We start from the raw sequence: 23,292 nt of genomic DNA on the forward strand, positions 1-23,292 counted from the left end.
GGTCCTTGTTTTCGAGCTTCTTGGTCAGTCTCCTAGTCTCTGGCCCATATGTCAGCACCGGTGAAATGCACTGACTATACACCTTCCTTTAAATGATAATAGTAAGCTTGCCGTCAGGAGCTGACAACGTCTGCCGTATGCAGTTCAACTCACGTTTATTCTATGAATTTCCTTCTCATGATCAGGGTTTTCTGTGAATAATTGGCCTAGGCAAACGTACTCCTTCACGGACTCTGGAGGCTGACTGGCGATCCAGAACTCTTGTTCCCCTGCCCCGCTATTCATCATTATCTTTTTCTTCTGCATATTAATCTTCAGCCCCACTCTTACACTCTCTCTCTGTTAAGGTCCTCAATAATCTGTGGCAACTCGTCTGTAGTGTTGTTGAATAGAACAATACCATCGGCAAACCGAAGGTTGCTGAGATATTGACCGCAGATCCTTACTCCTAATCCTTGTTTATTAGCTTGAATACTGCTTCCAAGCACGCAGTGAATTGCATTGGAGAGATTTCATCTCCTTGTATCACCCCTTTCTTTATAGGTGTCTTCCTATTTTTCTAGTGTAGAATTAAGGTAGCCGTGAATCTCTGTTGATATTTTTAGGGATATTTATGTAACCTGTCTGTACTCCTTGATTACGCAATGCCTCTATGTCTGCTGGTAGCTCTACTGAATCAAATGCATTTCGCAATCTATGAAAGCCATATAGATAAGCTGAGTGTACTCTGCGGATTTCCGGATTACCTGAATAATGGCATGGATGTGATCCAATGTCTAGTATCCCTTCCTGAAGCCAGCCTGTTCCCTTGGTTGGGTAAAGTCTAGCGTTGCCCTTAACCTACTTATATTTACCAATCACTCACAAACGTGAACAGGCTGAAATCTAGAAGTTAGTGATTTGGCTGTTGCATATCGTAACTTTAGCAGCCGTGGAGCACTTGCCAATAAACCAAGTGGTCAAAACAACTGCTTCCAAAAGAGATCCAATCTACTTTCTCAACGCCAAGTGACGAACATCATTGCAATATTTCATCCGATGCTACTTTGTCGTATATTTACTCGGGGCACAATGTAGGTCTTTCTCTATTCGGATTCCACTTTTTTGTTCCCATTCAAACAATGCCACGCAAACGGACAGCAGAAGAAAAAACTGACCTTTAATGCACCATACCACACCAGTAGCGATGATAGCGAAGAGGACTCCAAGTTTCACCATAAACAGAACGTTCTGAACTTTCATGGATATTTGTAGTGAAAATGTATTAACCACCGCTGCAAGCTCTGAAACGGCGCATATTAAACACATGTCATTTGAGACAAATAACTGGGGACCAAATATCCAATATATATGATCATATGCATATGGAATATGTTTCCTTGCATAAAGTAGGCTTAATGCAGACATAAATGCCAATTTTTTTTGGTGAGAGGCAGCAATGCTTTCATTTATACTGAGAAGCAGTGCTTAGGGCGTGCGTATGCAAAGTACATTAGTTCCTTTGGACCATACGGGGTCTTATGTTGGCGAACGCCTTGCGCACAATAATGCATGCATTACACAGAAATCCTACCACTGCTCTTCAAATACCTCTTCTTCTTTCACGATTTAATATCGGCTGTTGATAAATGTTTAACATTTCCCTAATTACACCCAAAGGCACTGCAAACGCATTTAAAGGAGCAGCCGTCAGCAGCAACACAAGAAAACACCTCGATGATGTTTCTATAGCCAGTACATAAGCGCGGACTATATTGACACCTCCGTATATTGTACACTAGGTATTGGCACGTGTATCGATTAAAAAAAAACGAAATCCCAGGACACCATAAGCACTTCTTGTAAGTTGTGAATTCGCAAGCATGAATGTCCAACTAAACGACACCGAACGCTACGTCGAGTTTTGCCCTGCGATTTATGTACCACATCGGTAGGTGCAGGCCGAGGCAACAAATGGCAGCAGCGGCGGCTTGCGGTTTCAACGCCTCAAGCCACAAGCGTCCCGAGAGACGAGCGACCCAGGAACCAGCAGCTGCCACCAAGGCCGGCATGCGCCTCCAGCAGCTAAGGCCAACGAGAGTGAGAGAGAGAGAGAGAGAGATGGGGACCGCGCGTGGTCTTGTGAATACGAGAGCGAGGGTGACGTGGCATCGCGGTGATGCCCTCTGCCCTCACGCAGCACCTGGCACAGTTGTTCGACAGAACAACTTTGCCAACAACAACAACAACAACAACAACAACAACAACAACAACAACAACAACAACAACAGTCTTCGACAGAAGTTGCCCAGCTTCACGCGCTCTGCTCCGTCGAGGCGCGCTTGAGACGTGGCGGGCTCTCGCTCACGTAGCGTCGCAGCCAATGGGATTTTAGGTACCGTTTCACTGCTACAGACGCCGGCTTCTTGGCTTTTCGCATCAAAGTGTTATGTAGCGGCTGGAACCACATCAACCAGTAGTTTATTGGTTGCATGTTGTACGGGTAATATAAAGGTATCTTTTTCTACATTGCCAACGGAACCCGGCAAGTCCGACATCCAAGTTTTACAGTGCCTCTAGCAAAGTGCGGCAACACACAGTGCTAAACTCAAATGCAGCCACGTTGAGTATGCGGGTGTTTAAGTTACTTCCAAGCCTTAATGTCCACGGTTTTTCTCCCTGCTACCCCAAGACTGAATTGGCCATGAAGAGACGTGCACACAAAAATTTAGTAAGCTGGAATGGGGCAGTGTGTCGGGCAGTGGGCCTAGCCCTGGAAACGAGGTGGAAACACATGCCTCCAAGATCCTTGTTAAAAGTTTACAGTCCGATTTACATCTCTAGATGTCCTTATGATGTGAGCTCCATCACTGCAGACAGTTTGCTTACTGCGTGTTATTTTTTTTTCTTTGTGTCACCAAGGTTCCAGCCGTTCTTTGTTTTGCTAGTCTGCTCAGCAGTTTCATTTACGTCTCCCCTGCTGTTTTTTCAAAATAGCGCCACAGTATTCATTACTGCTTCCGCATTTATTTCTGCCATTGATACTCTGCCAATCAAGCAGCATGTCCTGAATGGTCTCTGCACCATTTTGTTTGCTATCCACGAGTAACATTCATACGAAAATTCCTCTCTGTAACTACGCGTTCTCAGACACCCTGACCTGGCTTCGAACGAAAGTGCCAAAAGCCTCTAAATTATCAGCTGCCATCGAACCTTTCCTGTCATATTCAGTTTTTTTTTCCTCTTTGATATTGATTCATAGCTGGCTTCCTCTCCATTGCTTCTAACCTGGACACGCATTCTGCATCCCTGAATCCCACCAGTTTCCATCGCCGCCATTCGTCACTCGCTATCCGCAGCTGGAGGTCAATGTTGGTAAGCCCAGTCAGGTAATTGCCATACTGGGCCTATCGGGATGCCTAGTTACGGCAGTGGCGGAATCCACGTTTATCGCCACTAGTTGTCGTGCTGAGTTCGTTGACTGCTTTCCGAGGGGGGGGGGGGGGGGGGGCGGTCTGCGGTGGCGCTCGAGCTGTTTGACACGTGAAGAGCAGACACACTTTCCACTGTTTGCTTTTTATACATCACGTGTCCTCGTCCAAACGCTTAGTGTACGTACGGTCGTGGGTCAGGGCTAACCAGGCACGTCCTCGCATGTTCCCTGCCTTTGGCGCGCTTTTGTGAAGGGGAATGAGTGCGCGATGGTCATAGCATTCATCATACTTGAGCATGATCTTTCTTTAGCGACACCTATCGATGGGTATGCTGGCTGATCCAGATGAAACGATGCTCGTGGCGGACCTCTGGCCGAGTTTAGGCGCTAATCGGTTATCACTTCTTGCTGGTGTATGTCAGCGAAAAATTGAAAGTATTTTGATTCCAAAAGCGTAGGTGCATGTACGAACGGAACCCCTTCTAGTCCAACTGCACTGAAAACATCACAGAGACAATCAAAGGGTCAATGACCTGAGACCAGCAACACCCATAGTTGCATTTCGAAGTATTAGGCCTTCTTCTTTTTCGTTTGACTAGAGCGTAACGCGTTGTTTCTTTAATTTATGCTATTCTTTTACAATTTTAATTGTGTTTTGGCAGTGTTTTAGTTAATAAATTCATAAATGCTTGAACCATAAAACCAAATTTTTCGCCTTGGGCACACTAGTTCACTACAGTGCCCAGGTGGTGGCTTCACCACAGGATTAACGACAATCATCCCGAGAGATTTAGCAAGAAAGGAACGCCCTATATTTGTGTAACACAAACGGGCTAGGATTACTTTCCGTCTTGAGCAACTTACCAACAATAACCACCGTTACCAGAATCGTCACAGCGCGAGGTGGTGCGCAGTTGCCATAGGGCAAACTGAGGGCGTACGCTGTGAACGTTAGTCCCTGTATGGTAACGGCGATTGGGTCCACCACAAGAAAGCTCCAGGCACAAAGGAACGAAAGGAAGTCCCCCGTTCGTCCCATGAACTGCAAGCCCACTCTGAGGTATTCATGCGGGCCTCCAGCGGATGGTAGCATCGTACCCAGTTCGGCGTAGCAGAGGCCGTCTGTCGAATGAAAGGGGTACACTACGTGGTGAGACTCATGAAACCTCGTTACCTTTGCAGTATTTCATGCTGGCGGGTAAGTCTAGCAGTCAAATGGCAAATGTAAAAAAAAAATTAAGTGCAAATAAGCGACAGCTGACACGTACAGTTTTGGCGGGAAAACTACAGCTAGTGAGACCACCTGTAAAATATCTTTGTGAATATGAAGAATGAAGGCCGAACCTGGTAGCTCTCACAAAAACGAAAGACGAATTGAGATCCTGTATACCTGAAACACCACTCTTTTTGCATGTTGCGAGAATTAAGGCAACTATTTAAATGATACTGCGGTTTAAGAACATTCTAAAGAATGTATACTTCAGCAATTCCTTCACCTCTGAACTTACTGGGACAGCAGCATTGTGTTGTTGTGGAGGCCGCCATCTTGTTTGCTTGCTTACTAGCTTGTACCTCTACCAATTGCACTTACGTGCTATCACTCGAGTTTTCCCACAATACTCACCTACAACAGAATGGCCAAGAAGTGAAAACTATTCTTTGATGATAAAGTGGCAAATGCTTTGTATAGGTGTATCAGTCAGCTAATCCTTCTATGGTTTGCATAACTTCGAATTATGTAGTGTAGTGTTCAGCATATAAGTAATTATGTTATGTGATATACAGGGTGTCCCAACTATATTGCACTAAGATTTAAATATATGCAAATGCCATGTAGGCGGACAGAACCAAGGTAATGTTGTTTGACGTCGCTCGGACATACCCTGATTAATTATTGCATTGCGCCTAATTGCAGAATTTGTCTTAATTAATTATCCACGTTCTCAAATATTATGATCAGATGAAAAGCGTAAAATTGGAAAATTGTAGGACAACATTAAAAACTCCCGATACAGCTTTCTGTTGCGCAATACATGCTACATAAAAGCCTTTTCCCGACCTCGCTCGGGACACTGTTTCGTATAATAAACGTTTCTTTCTCTCTCTCTGAGGGTGAAAGACTCCTGCGAATTCGCGTAAAGTGCCTCGAGCGGCCATTCGCGCGGCAAGTTTTTAAAGCAGTCTATAGGTTAAGTGGAACCACACGAACTCATCAACTCTCAGTTTGGATGAACTAAATTTCAAGTTGGCCCACGCCAAAATTTAAGTTGTCCCTACCCCCAATTTTTTTGGCCCAGATGACCCCAAATTTCATGTTGGCCTGCCGAAATTTCAGTTGGCTACTATATCCTTCCCTGTGCATTTTGTATGGAACGATATCTATACCTAAGGGTATGCCGTAAACCTGATCATATGAATATTCTCGCTGATCAATTTTTCAGAGGTTTCAATTGTTCCTTATCACTCATAACGTTAGCAATAATGTATATCTACAGTACTATGACGACTAATGTTCTAACTTCTCACATTAGGCATTTTTGTGCATTTTCGCGTGTTCAACGATTTTGCTTGATTACTGGCCGAAGAATGCTTACGCATTAAGAAATGGTTTAAAACGTATCTGCTGCTGCATGGAATTTATTCTGTGTCTCACATACGCAGAAATTCTTGTCTGAATTTGCCGCGTACTTTGGCGTTAACAAAATTTTTAAGAATCGCATATGGCTTTAGCACAATTCTGCTTATTGAACTTGGGTACTCGAACAGGTATCGATCAAATGTAGAGAAAATCAAAATCATTTATTGACTAATTAACAAACGTTCACTAATTACTTTTCCAACTAAATATCTTAGAGCAACTATGGCACATGCACGAATTGAGGGCAGTGATTACATTAGGTACATCCGCTTGGAACGAATTTTAAAATCAGCATCCGTTTTGAGAAGCACACTCAAACGTGCTGTGGAAATTTCGCGTTTTTCCACTTACGTTTTTAACAAGACGACTTTTTATGCATTGTAGCTCAAACAATACTGGAACACCAAGGCATTGCGTCGCAAACTTTGGGAATGCATATCTCGAAAGGGGTGTCCTCTTCACAATTCATTCCAAAGGAAAATTATACTTTAAATATCAGCGCTGCAATTCATAGATTGCGATGTGGCGTAAAGTAATTAGTTGCAGAGTTAACTAGGAAACATTTGTAATTAGGCGCATATTCAGTTCCATTTTTTTGTGCAAATGATGTGTGAACCAGAGAGCAATCTAGCTAGAAAAAGAGGATTCTTCTCCATATCACAGGTCCTTTTAAAGATTCTGTCAACGATAAAATAAAAAACCTTGTATATTCCCGTACGCGTCGCACGCGCATTTTGCGGCGGCTTCGCCAGAGGGCGCAGCGTGTCCAGAGGAAAGCACGACAGGAGCCAAGCTGCAGGCGCCTCATATATGACGTGTTTCAGCGGCGGCCGTACATTGCGTCGCGGTATTATTCTACTGCTAATTGTTAGAGGGTCGACATTCTTCGTGAGAAGGATTGTGCCGAACGCTTTCTCTAAGCAAATAGAAGTGAGTGGAAGCGGGAGAGCAGTTTGTTAACACTGTTATCTGCACTTATGAGTGATTTATTCCTCCAAAGTACTAAGTGTGGCAGAACATTACGAGCTTCGCAAAGAAGTTTGGGGACGATTTCTCAAAACGGATGAATGAGCTCCAGATTTCCACTAAATGAATAGGGCTTCAGTAACCATGGACTTTCATTCTGCAATAATTAGTGATTCGTTGATAACAAGGTAAAATATGTGCTATTTGCCGTGTAAGTGATGTGCGCATGAGAAACTGTTGCAGAATTCCACTACCCTCCACATAGGACATTGCTTCCCCTTAATATCATCACGTGCCATATCCCATACTTCAGACAACATCGGTCTCATCAAACAGCCAAGCGTGATCCTTTTGTCTTGCCAAGCTGTTAAGCTATTCAAGGCAAACATTGCGAACAGGTTAAGGATTTTCAATACTTACGAATGAGTGATGCCACTCCAGCTGTGACCCATATCAAAAGGTCGACGCCCACCGATCCAGAGTCCTCGTAAACAATTCCTGGCGTTATAAAAATTCCAGAACCTGCAATGGTCGCAATAAAAATTACAAAAAAACAAATTTTTTGCATGGTAAGAAAACACCTACTTTCCTGATCGGGCACATAAGTCGCGGGAGTGTGATGTGCAGAAATATATACGTTTTATTTCATCATGTTTATAAAAAAGTAATTAGAAGCTAACGTTAACTTTAAAATCGCCATACTGAGAAAATACGGTCAAAAGTTTTGTTTTTAGAGGATGCTAAATTTTCATGCGCATATAAACCCTTGAAATGTCGAAATGCTCTCGCTGTTTAAATACTAAATCAGTTGCGTGAACGTATCGGCAGATGTACATAAATTTCCATTTACGTCCTAAATTGCAGCACGAAATGAGTCAGAATGTAGCGCTTTCGTTGTGCACACGGAACCAAAACGCTGGAGAAAGTTCGTTGCCACATGAATGCGCGGCGGAAAATAAGTGTTCTGCAGATAATTTCATTGGAATCCTGGATTTCACATTACTATGAAGTCTTGCTGTCTAGTGAATGCAAATGAGTAGCGAAGCGGCACGACACAAACCAATGCATTGAGTCTGTTCTGGCTCGAACTTCGCTTGCATATACTTTATGTGAGCGTCATAAATATTCAGGAACATGTTCCTACCGTTCTGCACTCATACTTTATACAGGTTCTGTGTTAGTCGCGAAACTGAAACCCATGACTCGATCGAAAACACGCATGAGTCAGCCAGCACGCTCTCTCTTTAGACGACACCAAAGCAGTAAAAAAATGGTGAAATGTGCCACGTACGTAAAAATCAGGCATCAAGCTGCACTTGGAAATTTTAGTATGCCCGATACCACCAACAAAGAACACTTGATATTCCGTTCCTGGTGCATCACGTTTCCGTCGCTCATCGCCGTGCTAGTCCTGTTTGCGTGATTCTTTCAGAAACCTCACACAAGGAAGTTAACAAGCAATGCGGGTCATGTACCACGGTATTCAGCTTATGTCTACCCTAAAAATTCAATTTGGGCCATAGTTATGGCCCGCGTATATATATCTATGAGCATGTCAGTAAATTGAAAATTGGCGAATAACAAGCATTTTATGGCGACCCATATGCTGTAAGTGCTAATAACATACTGTACTTTGTTTTACTGAGCAGATGCCAGTATTCATACCATTCAATGTCGCATAAAGATTTGTTCAGTACAATGCCTGATTGTATAGCGTAAGCTTGTACCTTCACCACCAGAGCACGAAAATATAAAAAAAGAAAGAATCTGAAGAGGAATGTAACCACCCGCTACATAATTCCTAATATTGTTATTTGAGTTCGTTCGTACTGTGCAAGCATGTGTACGAGTTAGCCGGACATGTTTCCGTGCCACACTGATGGCACACGTGAGTATAATCTTACGTATATGCATCAAACGTGGTCGCATAGTGCATGTACATACTGGAATAATGTTTTGCTTTATTCTTACCTATGCAGCTGCCAACAACGACCGCAACTGCACTGAAGAGGCCCATGCCTCTTCTCAAGCGCCCGTGCGTAGATTCTGCGATAAACACAAGGGAAAAAAAAAGAATCAGAGTAACCTAACTAAGAAATAAAGAAGTCACTGCGGCACCTGTAACCAGTAGTCTCTTTCCCCAATGCTTACTCACTCCTAATTGGAATGACTGAAAGTTGCAAATTGTCACAGATTTGGTGCAGAAGAGATAAAAATTTCCTGCGTGACAGCCCAACATATGAAGAGGGCAAATAAAGCTGTCCCTTATGACAGATTTAGGGCACTGAGATGAGAGGATTTCACAGAATATAAACTCATGGGGCGGCGGCCCCGGGCGGCTGCGATGCTGTAACAACGCTCTACGATAGTCTGACAGCCATGGAGTGACCCCGTCGTCATAATGATGGCTCAATGACGATGGTACCATGATGACAATGGAATGATAACGACAGAAAATGACGACGATAGGACAACACAGTGACGAATAAATGACGACGTAGGGATGATGACCGCATAACAACAAATCAGTGATCGCTTGTATGAAGGCGATGAAGCAAGGTCAGAGGAATGACGACGATGGCATGGAGACGAAGGCGTGTTTCTGAGTAGTTCACGTGTGCGCTTAGGCAGACCACCTGCTACTTGGGGTCAACTCGGTTTGCACTATATGCAGTCATTGCTTGCATTATGTCATGTGCAAGCCAATCGTGCAAAAGTGCAGCTAGTAGTAGCCAGCATGCAGGTGCAAACAGTCAGTACCCGAATAGTTGTGGAAAGGGCAAAGGAAGCTTCACTTTAAAAAACACTCACCATTCCGCTCTTCCATGTCCAGTGATGGGGGCTCTTTGGTTGGGTGACAAGTCAGGGGCAAGCGACCATGTAATACATCGCAATTTATGCTTATAGCCCTTCTCAGAGGCACGATTTGCACGCACTTTTATTCTTTGACATATATCGAGTGCACCTCGTCGACGTCGACGAAAAAATGCCAGCAGCTGGCGAACCTATTCTCCCCAGCACGTTTGTGTTTCCAGCTGCACAGGGAGAGCTTGCTCTTGTGCACACGATTCGCGACACTGTGTGCTAGCTGTGTCCAATGCTAAGCCGTAAAATGCTCCACAATGTACAAGCAGCAATACAGCGTTCTTTTTTTCCCGTCCGTCTCAATTTCACCTGCGCTATGCAATCACTCGAAACCAGCTAACGTATCAAACTCGCGACAGACATATATATGCACACTATGTGGCTTAACTATGCGTGTACGTGCTTGTGTGGGAGAGTTTTGCATGCTCGAGGGTTAACCTTCACAGAGATACAGCTGGCTAACATGCATGGAGCCCCTAAACCAAGTGACGTTCACTGCTCGTACAATCAAGCGCATAAAATGCTCTCCGCCAAAAAACAACGCTTTCAAATCAGACAAACTCCACAAAGAGCAAATATCTCTGAATATTTTCGAAGTTATATCTGGTGCTCGATTTTAGTGTGTGGTTCACCGAAGTCGAACGCACTTGGAAAGGATCTACCGCACTGGCTTGAAAACAAATATTTAGCTTAGTGCGGAAGGCTTCCGTGTTTCTACCGAAAAATGCACACAGTATCGTTTAACTGAAACTTCGGTAGAACCCGTTGGAACCCTGACATCCCTTAAGGCCAGGCCATAGGTCGTACTCGAGATCATCTATCGCGTTCTCTCCTGGTGTTCACAATGCGCGTGCTTGAAGAAGAGGTTGCCATCCATGGCCCTCCTCCTGAAAGTTTTATGCTTCTAGGCATGAGACACATGAGTGAGCGTTTTAGTACAACTGCGCAGAGTGTTGCTTTGGGAGTTTTAGGGTGAGGTGTGGAAGTGCGATAAAACACCCGCAATACAAATATCCGTGATCATGAGAGTATGCAAGGCCGAGCCGCACGCACGTGCTCAGGTCTTGCTCGGTGCCAATCAACGACGGCGACGGTTGCCATTGCCAGGAACCACCAAATCACGACGTATATCACCGCTGACTTCCTGAGAGTACACTTTTGACACCGTTCGAGGGTACCAAACCATCATCAGCAACGGTTTTCTCGTTTCAATGCCGTTCGATGACCGCCACCTTGAACATCAACGGCACTGGCTAAACTTGTATGGTGAAGCCTGCACACATACGCAATTACCCGAAATATTGGACGGGAGGATCGCGGTCGCGGTCGCCTAGTTATTCGATAAAGAGCCAAACCCACATGTGGAAGATGTGGATTCGGCTCCCGCCTCTAACAACCTATCTTTTCGCCGACTTTCATTTCCCTACAATGTATTTGTGTACATTTCATTAGGCATGATCAAAAATTTCCCCTCCTATGTATCGGGTTTCATCGTGTGATTTCCATACTTCTCGTGCTTTTTTTTTCTGTTTTCGGTCGTGATCAGCAGTCAACCATACGCGCGATGGCCCAGGTTTCTTTCATACCTTCGTGTGCATATGCTTTCATTAGATAATTATGTTACCTTGTTCATTTCCGCACATTTGATGAACGTGTTTTGCACGCCTTGCACTTCATAGCAGCGCTGCCTCTGCATCCGCGTCGTGAGGGCTTTGTGAGAGAAGTGCGGGGAAAGTAGTCTTCACCACATGGTGAGGCGCACTTCGGGAGGACGTGTCTGTGCATAGTTCGATAACACGGTTTCCTTCACTCGTGTAATTTCACACGTGACCGCATTCTTCCGGAGCAACGTGCAGACGAGCCTCGGAAGAATACGGTATGTACTAAAGGGAAATAGAGGGACATTATGATCAATGTACTAAATGCTAATATGTTGTTGCAATGGTTGACGGGTGGAGGCAACGCCCCTCCCGTAGTGAACGAGACAGTCGTTCCAGCCGAAGAACGCCGGGTTTATTCACGCTCGGAAATATAAAGAAAAGATAAGGGGAGAGGGAAGGTGTGACAGAAAGAGTGCGCACATGCGCACTGAAGGAAATAGCTTGCTTGACATGTTCATGGGTTTCGGCATTTCTTCACCCTTAGTAACCAAAACGCACGACAGGTTTCTTTGATCGTGTGGAGCGACGTAGCTTCTGAGGTTGCGCTTCTGGTACTTTCTCAAGGGTTTCAGAGGTCCTTGGTTCCTTTAATACCGGGGAACCCGTTGTAGGAAGCCTCGACAGGTCGACGGCTGCTGGGGTCTCATCGGTGGTCCGCTTACGAACTTGATCCAAGTGGAGGCGGACAAACCCGTCCGCAGTCTTAACATCCAGGAGGCGAGCGCCGGAAGTAGCTTCCACAGTGCCTGGGGCCCACTTATCGCCGACGCCATAATTTCGCACGTACACATAGTTTCCCGGTGCAAAGTTCCAGCTTGAGTCATTCACAGCTTTAGCAGGGCAGGCTCTGGGAGGAAAAGACATGTCCAATCTTGTGCGCAACCGGTAACCTAATAGCATCTCTGAAGGAGAAGGGCCTCCTTGGTGTGGTGCGTTTCGATAATTGCACAACAGCCGGGCCAACGACGTTATGATGCAACTGCCTCCTATCTTCTTCAAGCCTTCTTTGACGGTGCGCACGGCTCGCTCGGCTAGGCCATTACTCTGGGGGTGATAGGGGGGTGCCCGAATATGTACTATTCCATTTCGCTTCATAAACTGCTCGAACTCCCATGCGGTGAATGGCGTCCCGTTGTCCGACACGACCGTTCGCGGTATACCGAAACGGCTAAATATTGTCCTGAGGGCATTAATGGTGCTGTGAGCGTTAGCCTGTGACATGGGAACCGCCTCAATCCACTTTGTGTGCGAGTCGACGACTACCAGAATCATTTTCCCTTTGATTGGTCCCGCATAGTCGATATGCAAGCGCGACCACCTTTCGCGCGTATCGGGCCAACTTACTGGTTCTTTAGCCTGAGGCATCGGTAACGTTTGCACGCAGTTGTGGCAGGTCGCTGCAATGCGCTCGATGTCGTGGTCTAAGCCGGGCCACCAAAATAAAGACCTGGCTTTTGCCTTCATAGCGGAAACGCCTTGGTGGGCTGCATGTAGTAGCTTTAGCAGTTTCCCTCGCGCATTTGTCGGCACTACAAGACGATGACCCCAGTAGAGCACTTCTTCAGTAACAGACAGCTCATGTCGTTTTTTGTAGAACTCTGCCATCTCTTTCGTTTCCATGTCAAAACTGTGCGGCCAACCTTCCCGTGTGTACTTGCGTACCTGTGAGAGTACCTCATCAGCGACGGCGAGTGCTTTGAGTTCCTTTAACGGCACGGCAGGCTGATCCCACTGGTCCAGGGTCAGTACAATTTGGGCATCATCCTCCTGGTCCGCTTCGTCCTGTGACGGTTGAGGCAGGCGGCTCAGAGCATCGGCATTGCACATGAATTTTCCAGGCTTATGTTGCAATCGATATCGGTAGGCCCCGAGTATGATTGCCCATCGCTGAATGCGGGCAGCGGCCATAACCGGCGTTTGCCTGTCCGCTCTTAGGAGACCCAACAATGGCTGGTGGTCAGTTATTAGTGTGAATTGCCTGCCCAGCAGATAATCTCGGAACCTCGTGACACCGTAGACGAGAGCTAATGCCTCACGCTCGATCTGCGAGTAATTCTTTTCCGCGGCAGTGAGCGTCCGAGATCGGAATCCTAGGGGCTGATACTGTCCTGCAATGCGATGGAATAAAGCTGCTCCCACGCCATAGGGTGACGCATCAGCCTCCAAAAATATCTCTTTTGAGGAGTCGAAGTGAGTCAGCACCGGAGCGGAACACAAAACGGCTTTAGCCTTCCGGAATGCCTCATCCTCAGGCCCTTCCCAAGACCATCTCGATTTCTTTTCTAGAAGTCGGTATAAGGGGCTGAGGAGCGTGGACAGATTAGGCAAGAATTTGTTATAAAAAGTGAGCATGCCCAAAAATGACCGAAGCTCCGTAACGTTTCGAGGAGTCGGAGCCAGCTTAATTGCCTCGATGTTCTTTTCTGACGGGTGCAGCCCTGCGGCATCAATTCTATGTCCTAGATACGTAACGGACGATTCGCCTAGTCGGCACTTGTCCGCCCGGAGCTTGATGCCGTATTCCCTGAAACGCTGCAGAACTGCTTGCAGATTCTTATTTGGCTGATCCTTCGCATCTGCTATTAAGACATCATCTAAGTACGCTTGAACCCCTGGAAGACCTTGCAGAACGTACTCAATCGTTCTTTGAAAAATCGCAGGTGCAGACGCGATTCCAAATGGCAGTCGATTATAGCAGAAGAGGCCCTTGTGTGTATTTATAACAGCTAATTTACGCGAATCTTCGTCTAGAAGAATTTGGTTGTAGGCATCGCGTAAATCCAAGATGCTGAACTGCTGTCCCCCGCGAAGCGTAGCGAAAATGTCGTCTACTACGGGTAGAGGATACCTTTCCATTTCACAAACTGGGTTCAGTGTTACTTTAAAATCTCCACAGATGCGAACTGTCCCATCGCTTTTCAATACAGGAACCACCGGGGTGGCCCATTCTGCATAGGAAACAGGCGAGATAATGCCGGCGGCCACGAGTCGGTCTAACTCGGCGGAGACCTTGTCTAACAGAGCGAACGGAACATTTCTTGCCTTGCAGAACCTGGGTGTTGCTCCGTCTTTTATATGCAGCCGTGCGGGTGGCCCCTTGATGAGTCCCAAGCCCTCCGTGAAGAGGTCAGCGTACTGCTCCATCACGGGTGCTGCTCCTTGGCTCTCCAGCTTCACTTCGGTTGACTGCGACGTGATCTGAAGAAGCGGCGCCCCTTTTATTTCGAGTTTCTGCAGTAAGTCACGGCCACAAAGGCTAGGGCCTTCGCAGTTCAACACTACGAGATTGCAGTCAACTGTCGCAGACTGATAGGAAGCTTGCATTTGCAGAACGCCCAGCACTGGTAGCTTTCCAAGGTAACATGAAAGGGTTAGCGCAGCCTCACAAAACGGTGGCCACTTATGACGATGAGCTTCGTATATCGCTTTAGGCACCACGCAGACAGGCGAACCGGTGTCAATTATCATTTTCAGCGGAATTCCATTCCACGTGACAAGTTTCTGTATGGGCGGAACCAGACTTTCATTACTTTTTACTGACCATATTTGCAATGCATTGCTGCCGCTGTCTTCCATTTCAGCTGAACGTTCGGTTATCGCCAAGGTTCGTTGGGCGGGAACTGTTCGCGAGCATACTCTCGCCAAGTGACCTTGTCGCCCGCATTTGTAACACCGGCGCCTTCGCAGCGAGCACGCAATGGCTTGATGCCCTTGTCTGCCACAGCATCTACATTGTTGCACTGTCATACTCGGTTCATTCCTTGATATTGCGGGTTCCCCTTTCCGCTGAAAGTTGAGCGCATCGATGGCGTCACCTTGACTGCCTATCTGTTGCGAACCTAGCTCTGCGCTTTCTGCTGCTAGAGCAAGTGCTTCGGCTTCCGCGAGAGTCAAATCCTTCTTCGCTAGTAGCTGTTTCTGCAAGTTTTTCGACCGCACTCCGCAAACGATGCGATCCCTCAGCATTCGCTGCAACATCGAAGAGAAATTGCAGTTATGGGCTATTCGACGAATTGCTACGATAAACGCCTGCATAGACTCTCCTTCTTGTTGGCTTCGATGAAAGAACTTGAAACTTTCCGATATCTCGTTAGGAGATGGATCATAGTGCTCATTCAAGGTTGAAACGACTTCTTCATAGCTTAGTGAGCTCGGCTTTCTAGGTGCTACTCTACCGCAAAGAATTTCCACGGTCCTAGATCCTAACGCCGCAACCAACAAGGCTCTCTTCTTTGCGTCGTCTGTAACCTCGTTTGCTTCAAAGTAAGCGTCGACTTTTACGAGGTATGCGTTCCACTTATCTGTGTCCTCAATGAAATCCGGAAGCTTGAGGGCCATGGTCGCGGCTGGGCTGATGGGCGGCTTCGTGTCGTGGCTGGTGCCCGGTCGCCGTTGCGTATCCGTGGGGGTTCTCGTCGCCACTGTTGCAATGGTTGACGGGTGGAGGCAACGCCCCTCCCGTAGTGAACGAGACAGTCGTTCCAGCCGAAGAACGCCGGGTTTATTCACGCTCGGAAATATAAAGAAAAGATAAGGGGAGAGGGAAGGTGTGACAGAAAGAGTGCGCACATGCGCACTGAAGGAAATAGCTTGCTTGACATGTTCATGGGTTTCGGCATATGTAAAAAGAATCAGCAAAACTTCTTACGCGAGTTGGTTCAAAGTACTCCAGAAACGTTTTCTTTTCCACCGCGAGAAGCCTTACTGGCCGCATAAATGCACCTGAGGGTGATAAAGCTGGTGGTCGATGCAAAAAAAAAGAAAAAAAGAAAAGAAAGCTCAGGCGTTTGCAAAATACGCCGTGTGGTGTTGTCCACGAACTTCCACTTTCATGTGGGAAGTCATATATTGGGCGAACTAATCGCTGCATCAGTGATAATGCAAGAGAACATCAGGTTTTGTTAATGAAACAATGGTACTGCGGATTTTCTTGGGCGTAGTCGAGTTTCCACATGTGCTCCCCACTTAGGGATATCAAGATTCTGGGCACAAGCAAGAATTCCAGTGCCAAAGAGCTGTTGTTGTTTCTGATGGAAATATTTTATATTGCCGAAAGATGGAACGCATGGGTTATCAAAAGCTATATTTAGCTGCTTAGCAGCAATAAAAGGTCTATTTATTTCTTTATGTACTTGTTTATTTATTTACATATTTATTTATTTATTTCTACATAATGCAGCGCAATAAGCGCTATAGGAGGAGTGGGTTAACAGAAAAAAATTATACACAACAAAATATCACACATCTTGTATGCTAGATACGAAACTCCGGGATGGGCATGAGCGAATGAATCCAAGTAAGGAATTCCAGTCTTCAATGGAGCCAGAGAAAAAGCTGCATTTAAACATAGTAGGCCGCGAGTAGTAGGATATGAAGTTCAGTTTGTGATGCCTCGTCGATGACTCTGCCACGAAGTTGGTATATATTTGTTTTTTTTTAAATTCTAACGGAATAATTGATGATGCTGTGCCAGAAATATAATGATGTTATGCGGCGACGTGAATAGAGCAAAGGTAAATTCAAGGAACAAAGTGCAGAAGACGGTGAAAACTCATGATCATAACGGTGACATATAAATCTTACAGCTTTTTTCTGGATTGTTCCTGGCCTGTTAATCGCACACTGCTTTTAAGGGTTCTAAACGACAGATACCTTGTCAACAAGAGAACGGATTAGCAATTTATATAATAGTAGCATAATATGTGCTGGAGGGTTGGATAGTGCAGGACGTAGGTAACCAAATTTTTTTAATGATTTGTCGCAAATATAGTCAATCTGATTACAGCATGATATGCTATGCGTAAAAAATGACACCGAGATACTTATACTCAGATACCCTACACACAGCGCGGTTATTGAAGGAGTAATTAAAAAGCGAAGGAGATTTTTCACAGAAGGACATAAGGACGGTTTTAACAAAGTTTATGTTCGGTCGCCAGGTGTTGCACTAACAGCAAAATTTAGCATATGACCACTGGAGGCGGGAACGATCCTTAGAACAGTGAACCACTACATATAAAACCCAATCATCAGCATAAAGACGAATGTTAGAAGAGATGTTAACAAGAAAATCATTTATGTAGATTAAATATAGTTGTGGCCCAAGAACGCAGCCTTGGGGCACTCGAAATGTCACATTAATAGCAGTAGAGTTGGTCGAGCTGTAAGGGACAAACTGGGAGTGAAGTGAAAAAAACATTTAAAATCCAGTTAATCAGTTTATGATTATTTAGTACAGTGTCAAGTTTAGAACTAGTTTAGAATGTAATACCGTGTCAAATGCTTTAGGGAAATCTATATAGATAGATTCAACCTGATTGCCAACATCAAGGTGAAAGAACATATCATGCCTAAACTCAGCTAACTGCATTGTCGTACTAAAACAACGCCTAAACGCGTGCTGTATCTTGAATAACAGATGGTGTGATTCCAGAAAAAGCACTGTTTTTATGAATTATTAGTAGTAAGATTTCGCATGGCTGTGATGTTCATAAAATCGGTGTGTAGTTCCACAAAGACTTCTTATAACGCGATCAATAAAGAAGACGCACTTTAGCTTACTTCCATCAAGGAAAGAATAGTAGGCAAATTATAAGGATTTGTTGAATATTAACGTCAGATATCTTGATGACCCCAAGGAATAGCGAACTAATAATACATTGTGTATCCCATCCGGAATGGTGCGTTTCTTGATAGCCTAGTTTTGTATCAGGTTAACGCTGCATCCATTGTTTATGTCACTGTCATTGAATACTTCAGAACAAACTATATTGGTGAGAAAAGGAATGAAGTTGCTATCGGTTACAAATACGGATTGAAAATACTTGTTGAAAGCATCTGATATTAATGATGGATCACTGATTACATTATTATCAGTTTTGAATCAAGAGGGCGAAGCATCGTGAAATAAAATAGAAGACCAAAATTTATGAAGGTTAGTTCGTAACCGATCAGGCAGTTGAACGTGAGAAAAGAAATCTTTAGACGTTTGTAGCTTAAAACTAAATTCGTTTTTTGGCTTGTGAAACCTCTCCAAGGTTATGGAATCGTTGGTTCGTTTAGAACGCGTAAGCCTACGGACACGACGAGATAAATGCAAGATGTCGCCTGTCATACTGGGAAGGTCAGCATTACTTTTCTTAGTTTTAACGGGCACAAATTGTCGGATACCTGACTTCACAAGATCCTCAATGTAATTGACAAGACAATTTACATCCTGTCTGTTTGACAGAGAGCAAAACTTATCGAAATAATCAGCTAAGATCTCGGTAATGGAAGGTTGTCTGCACGACTGAAGTCAGGGAAATCAGTACACGTATAGGGTGGTTTGGAGGTTGTACAAGAGACCGATAACAAAACGCCTTTATGACTTGAGATTTCCCCTGTTACATCGCAAGAGATGTTATCTTTCGCTAGATCAGCGCTTCAGAAAACTAAGTCGAGGATGGAAGTTAACTTAGTTTCTCTAGAGAAGAACTTGAGTTAGCCCAAAGGACAAAGAAATATTCATTACTTCATTAGAAATTGCTACGGCACGACCTCTTGTATTTAGTGCTGGCCAGTGGATGTCAGGAGCGTTTAATTCGCCCATGCAGGTGAATCATGGTGAATAAATATTAGGTCAGGCACATGAAATGTGCAATAGCATGAAATAAACCAGGCGAAGAACCGGGTGGACGCTACATAACGCCTATTACAATACACTGATTATTCAGGAAAATTTTACGACCTACGGTTTCTGTCTCCGGGGGCGAGGGCAAAACTGAGAAACGATCTGAACGGATGCGCCGTGCGACACTGCCGCCAGTGCCGTGTATCCTGTCTAGGCGCCCGACAATGACACCGGGTACAGTAAACTTGGAGTCATAAATATTAATATGTAGCCATGACTCAGTAACGCCTATGACAGGAGCGGAATAGATCGAAATAAAAGACAGTAACTTTGGAAGTTTTTGAACAATACTGTGAGCGTTAATGTTCAAAATCTTGAGGTTATCGAGATGGCTAGAATGATGTCAGGTTGTGGACGAGCTAGAAGTCAAAGACACAGGCACGCAAAGTACTCGTTGAGAAGGTACTTTTAGTGTTGTGTTTGAGCTGTCATCCCAGTTATAACGAATCTTGCCAGTGAACTCATGGTTGTATGGTGGTGGTGGTGGTGGTGGTGCTGAATTGTAGCAACAGGCGGGTTTAGCCTGGCGAACAAGGCCGGCAATTGCTCCGCGGTAGCTTTAAGACGGAACCATTGTTACGAAAAGCAATTAATACTTCCCATATTTTTTTCTGACTAAATTTAATCCTTGCCGAGAAATCTTATGTAATGAACAAATTGGAGAGCTTGCGTTTATAACTGTTTTATTACCGTGATTTTGGTGTTCAAGTCCGAAAGTAGCTGCTGACCAGCAGGCACACTGCCCTCCTAATCCTGATCCTCCACCTATTCCCCTCCCACCCCAACCCCGTAACTCGCTGCGAGCCCGTAAAAATGTTCTCCGGCAGGACACACGCGCTCTTATCCCACCGTGTGTCTGCTCCCTCCCCCTTCACCTTACTAGGGCGGAGGAAGTTGTGCTTAGGAGGCTTCGGGCCGGGGTGGCCCTTACACCGGCTGTTGTGTCAAGGTGGAACTGGTCGCATTTACCACTGGGTGCTACATGTCCATACTGCTCCGTTCCTGTGGTGGAATCAGACGCATACCACCTAATATGGACATGTACGGGTTTACAATCGGAACGCTCGCGTCTCCTACTGCAAGCCGGCCTCCGCTACAGTGTGACAACCAGCTATGACCGCTGGATACATGACAACAAATTTCACAAAACACTGCTTCAATTCATACACAACACAGGCCTCACAGCACACATATAATACACATATACGCTCCAAGAATTATGCCTTAAGGGCAAGCCTTCATCGCAATAAAAAAAAAGTCCGAAAGTATTAGAATAATAGGGCGAGTGTGACCAGCGCATGCTCTTCCGAGCCTGTGGGTGCTTTCAATATGAGGACAGTTAATCTTCAAGGTCTCGGTAAATACAGAAGTAACGTTGGACCACAGCATTGCAGCGTTTTCATTGGCGCTTTCCAATATGTCCTACATTATAAGATTATTTCTTCGAGAACGATTTTCTAGTTCATCAACTCTTAGGACCAACTTGTTAGATTTAGAAGATTAAGGAGTTGATTTCTGCATTGAATTTACAAATTTCCCTGGAGTCATTAGACGACGACTCTAATGCCCTGACACCAGGCTATAAAGCATCAAAGCGGCAGGCGACTCTCTGTTTAAATGACTCGATGCTAGCAATTTCCGGCGCTAACTCATTTTGCCCATTCTGTTTTTTAGAGAAGATTTAGGATACAGAAAGACCATGAGTGGCATGCCATACAGGAGGTGTGTGGACATCAACAGGCTCATCGAGAGCGGAGTAGGGACCAATCGCCCTCTGTGCTCCAAATTTAGTACCAGATATTGATTTTTCTGGTACTCGCTGACTTGGACTCAGGACCCGGTTTGAGTTCGATATCATCTCTGTGCATAAGACGACTTGTGCGATATAAAACGTGGGAACACCAGGACACAAGACTATGTGGGTAAGGAAGCAGCAGCGAAAAGCGATCATTAGATCGGATCCATACAGCGTTGGAATAGTAGCGCACGTGCATGAAGAGCAAGCAACGTATAAACATCGTACTGGTGCTGCTGCGGCTGCAACCTGGCCGACTGGAGAATGGGTCGATGCGCAGGACATTTATACTCCTGGTGGCTGACGTCACAGACAGGCGGTTGTCGTTGATTGGCTGATCAAGAGTCAGGTCGCCGGCATGTGACCTGAACACCACAGAATTTAGAATCTTGTGTTTATTCTACCAGCATTGAAATACTCAATACACGTACACTACTTTCCATACTAGGAAATGAATTCAGCTGCTCATCTTTCTGTCAGATGGTGTTCTTAGTCTTACATAGCGACTGAATTTGCTGTCACTGGTTCTAAAGTTCACTTTCACTTGGGCCTTTTGGTCAAACGAGCAAGTCAAAGCTCCCTCTCGTCTGTCAGTTTAGTAGAAAACCACCAAAAACCCGATAGCTTAAATAACTATTTCTGCGCGCTGCAGGCCAAACAGAATCTGTGCGGAAGCTGTGTATAGTACATCACTTCAGCTACCTGAGAATTCACACAACTCCACAGGCTATATATACTTAAGTAATAGACAGGCGCAGATTAAGACTTGGCGTGTATGTAACCGTCACTCATCATTTGAAATGTGAATGACCCAAACTTTCATGAGTACATTGCTCACAACTGTGGGACAGCATAAGTGACAAATAAGCTTTAGACTAGTGCCACCATCTAAGCTGATTCGTCATGATGCTCTTATATGCAAATTTCTTGTCTAAATAAAATAGGCTTTTAATTTGCGACTTCAGAACGTTCACAACTTTTGTTGCGATAATGAAGGCATAGCACAAATAGCTTCCCTGAAGGAGGTATCTGTACCTCTGGAACATAGATAACTTTTTGAAAAGTGAAAGTTATGGATGAAATGCGGCAAACCAAACTGTTTTTGCATTAAAAGATACACAGCAGGCAATTCATACACATTCGCACAGGCAATGCGTACCACGTGCGTAAAATGGTTACGCGTGAAGCAAAAAACCTGCCCAATGCTGGGTTCTTTTGAATATCGACTTGAATATTGTAGTTATGACTTCGGTATTTTGTGTCCGCTGGAAGAGCATCAATGGATACAACAGATGCCTTATGAGGTAGTCCATTATGAATGTGTTGCACCATACATAGGTCTTCGTGTGTGAAGCATTGGACCGCTAGCGAAGTTACATATTTGAGTGCCATACACATTAGAACTAAGGATGGATAGGTGGGCGTGTTGGTGAAGTATAATCTGAAGTGAAGGCGCTAAAACGATGGAGGACGAAGAAGGAACACACACACACAGGGCGCCACTTCCAACAATGTTTAATCAGAAAAAAAAACGCCACAAATTTGTGTAGGGAGCGCACTCACGGTTTCTCAGTGCGCATTCGCGTTCAGGTGAAGCAGTTATTTGCGTGATAGTGATATTGATGCCACACTTGCGCACTTATCACGTGCCTCGATGATCATTTTGGCATCAGTTATTAATCGAAGCCATTTGTCATGGCTTCTGGCAAACACAGCGCAGGCGTGGCAGTCTGGCAGGCTACCTGAAACCCGTTCTAGTTTCTGTATGGGAAACAATCCTGAAGAAGTCGCGAACTCGCCAAACTGGACCAGGAGTCAACTCGCGAAAAAGAAAAGCTAGCTGTCATACCCTACACACACCGCATGTCGCATAATTTTAAAAAAGATTGCCAAGCGCGCTAACCTAAATGTCGTGTTTTCTGCCCCGTGCAAGCTCTCTAACCTCTGCATAGAGACCAACCTTTCCTTTTTCGCGAGGCAGTGGCCTGTGGCAACACGATAACAAATACGTAAATTGTCAGGCAGGATTCGGTTAAAAGATTTCTTTAGATTTCTTTAGGTAGAAAGTACGTGGGCCACACAGAGCAGTGCCTGAATGACAGGCTGAGGCAACATAAGAACAAAGTTAACATTGGGAGGGCCACCTGGCAATTCATTGTAGAAATTGCGCATGTAAGCCAGACTTCCACGCCATCGTTGTGGTTACCAGAAGGCATGACAAATGGGTCAGATTAATAATTGAGGCCAAAGGGCTCATTGAGGCAGGTGACAAGTGCATAAGCG

The 23,292-nt window shown here is 45.1% G+C and overlaps 1 protein-coding gene across 6 annotated transcripts in view; it reads right to left on the reverse strand.

Annotated features, from left to right (window-relative positions):
• LOC139051035 (b(0,+)-type amino acid transporter 1-like) overlaps window positions 1-23,292 on the reverse strand; it is a 228,778-nt gene that overhangs the window by 4,007 nt on the left and 201,479 nt on the right. For 3 of the 6 annotated variants that reach the window (XM_070528064.1, XM_070528065.1, XM_070528067.1), the window contains exons 2-5: window positions 8,988-9,062; window positions 7,437-7,538; window positions 4,277-4,534; window positions 1,158-1,283 (exon numbers count right to left, since the gene is read on the reverse strand). In XM_070528064.1, the coding sequence (XP_070384165.1) occupies window positions 1,158-1,283; window positions 4,277-4,534; window positions 7,437-7,538; window positions 8,988-9,062 (561 nt within the window). Of the gene's footprint in view, window positions 1-1,157; window positions 1,284-4,276; window positions 4,535-7,436; window positions 7,539-8,987; window positions 9,063-11,505; window positions 11,652-14,584; window positions 14,724-21,237; window positions 21,375-23,292 lie in introns of those variants that run through there. The other 3 variants (XM_070528062.1, XM_070528066.1, XM_070528063.1) reach the window with 3 other exon arrangements.

The sequence above is a fragment of the Dermacentor albipictus genome, chromosome 10 (genome assembly GCF_038994185.2).
Source record: "Dermacentor albipictus isolate Rhodes 1998 colony chromosome 10, USDA_Dalb.pri_finalv2, whole genome shotgun sequence".
Classification (NCBI taxonomy): domain Eukaryota; kingdom Metazoa; phylum Arthropoda; class Arachnida; order Ixodida; family Ixodidae; genus Dermacentor; species Dermacentor albipictus.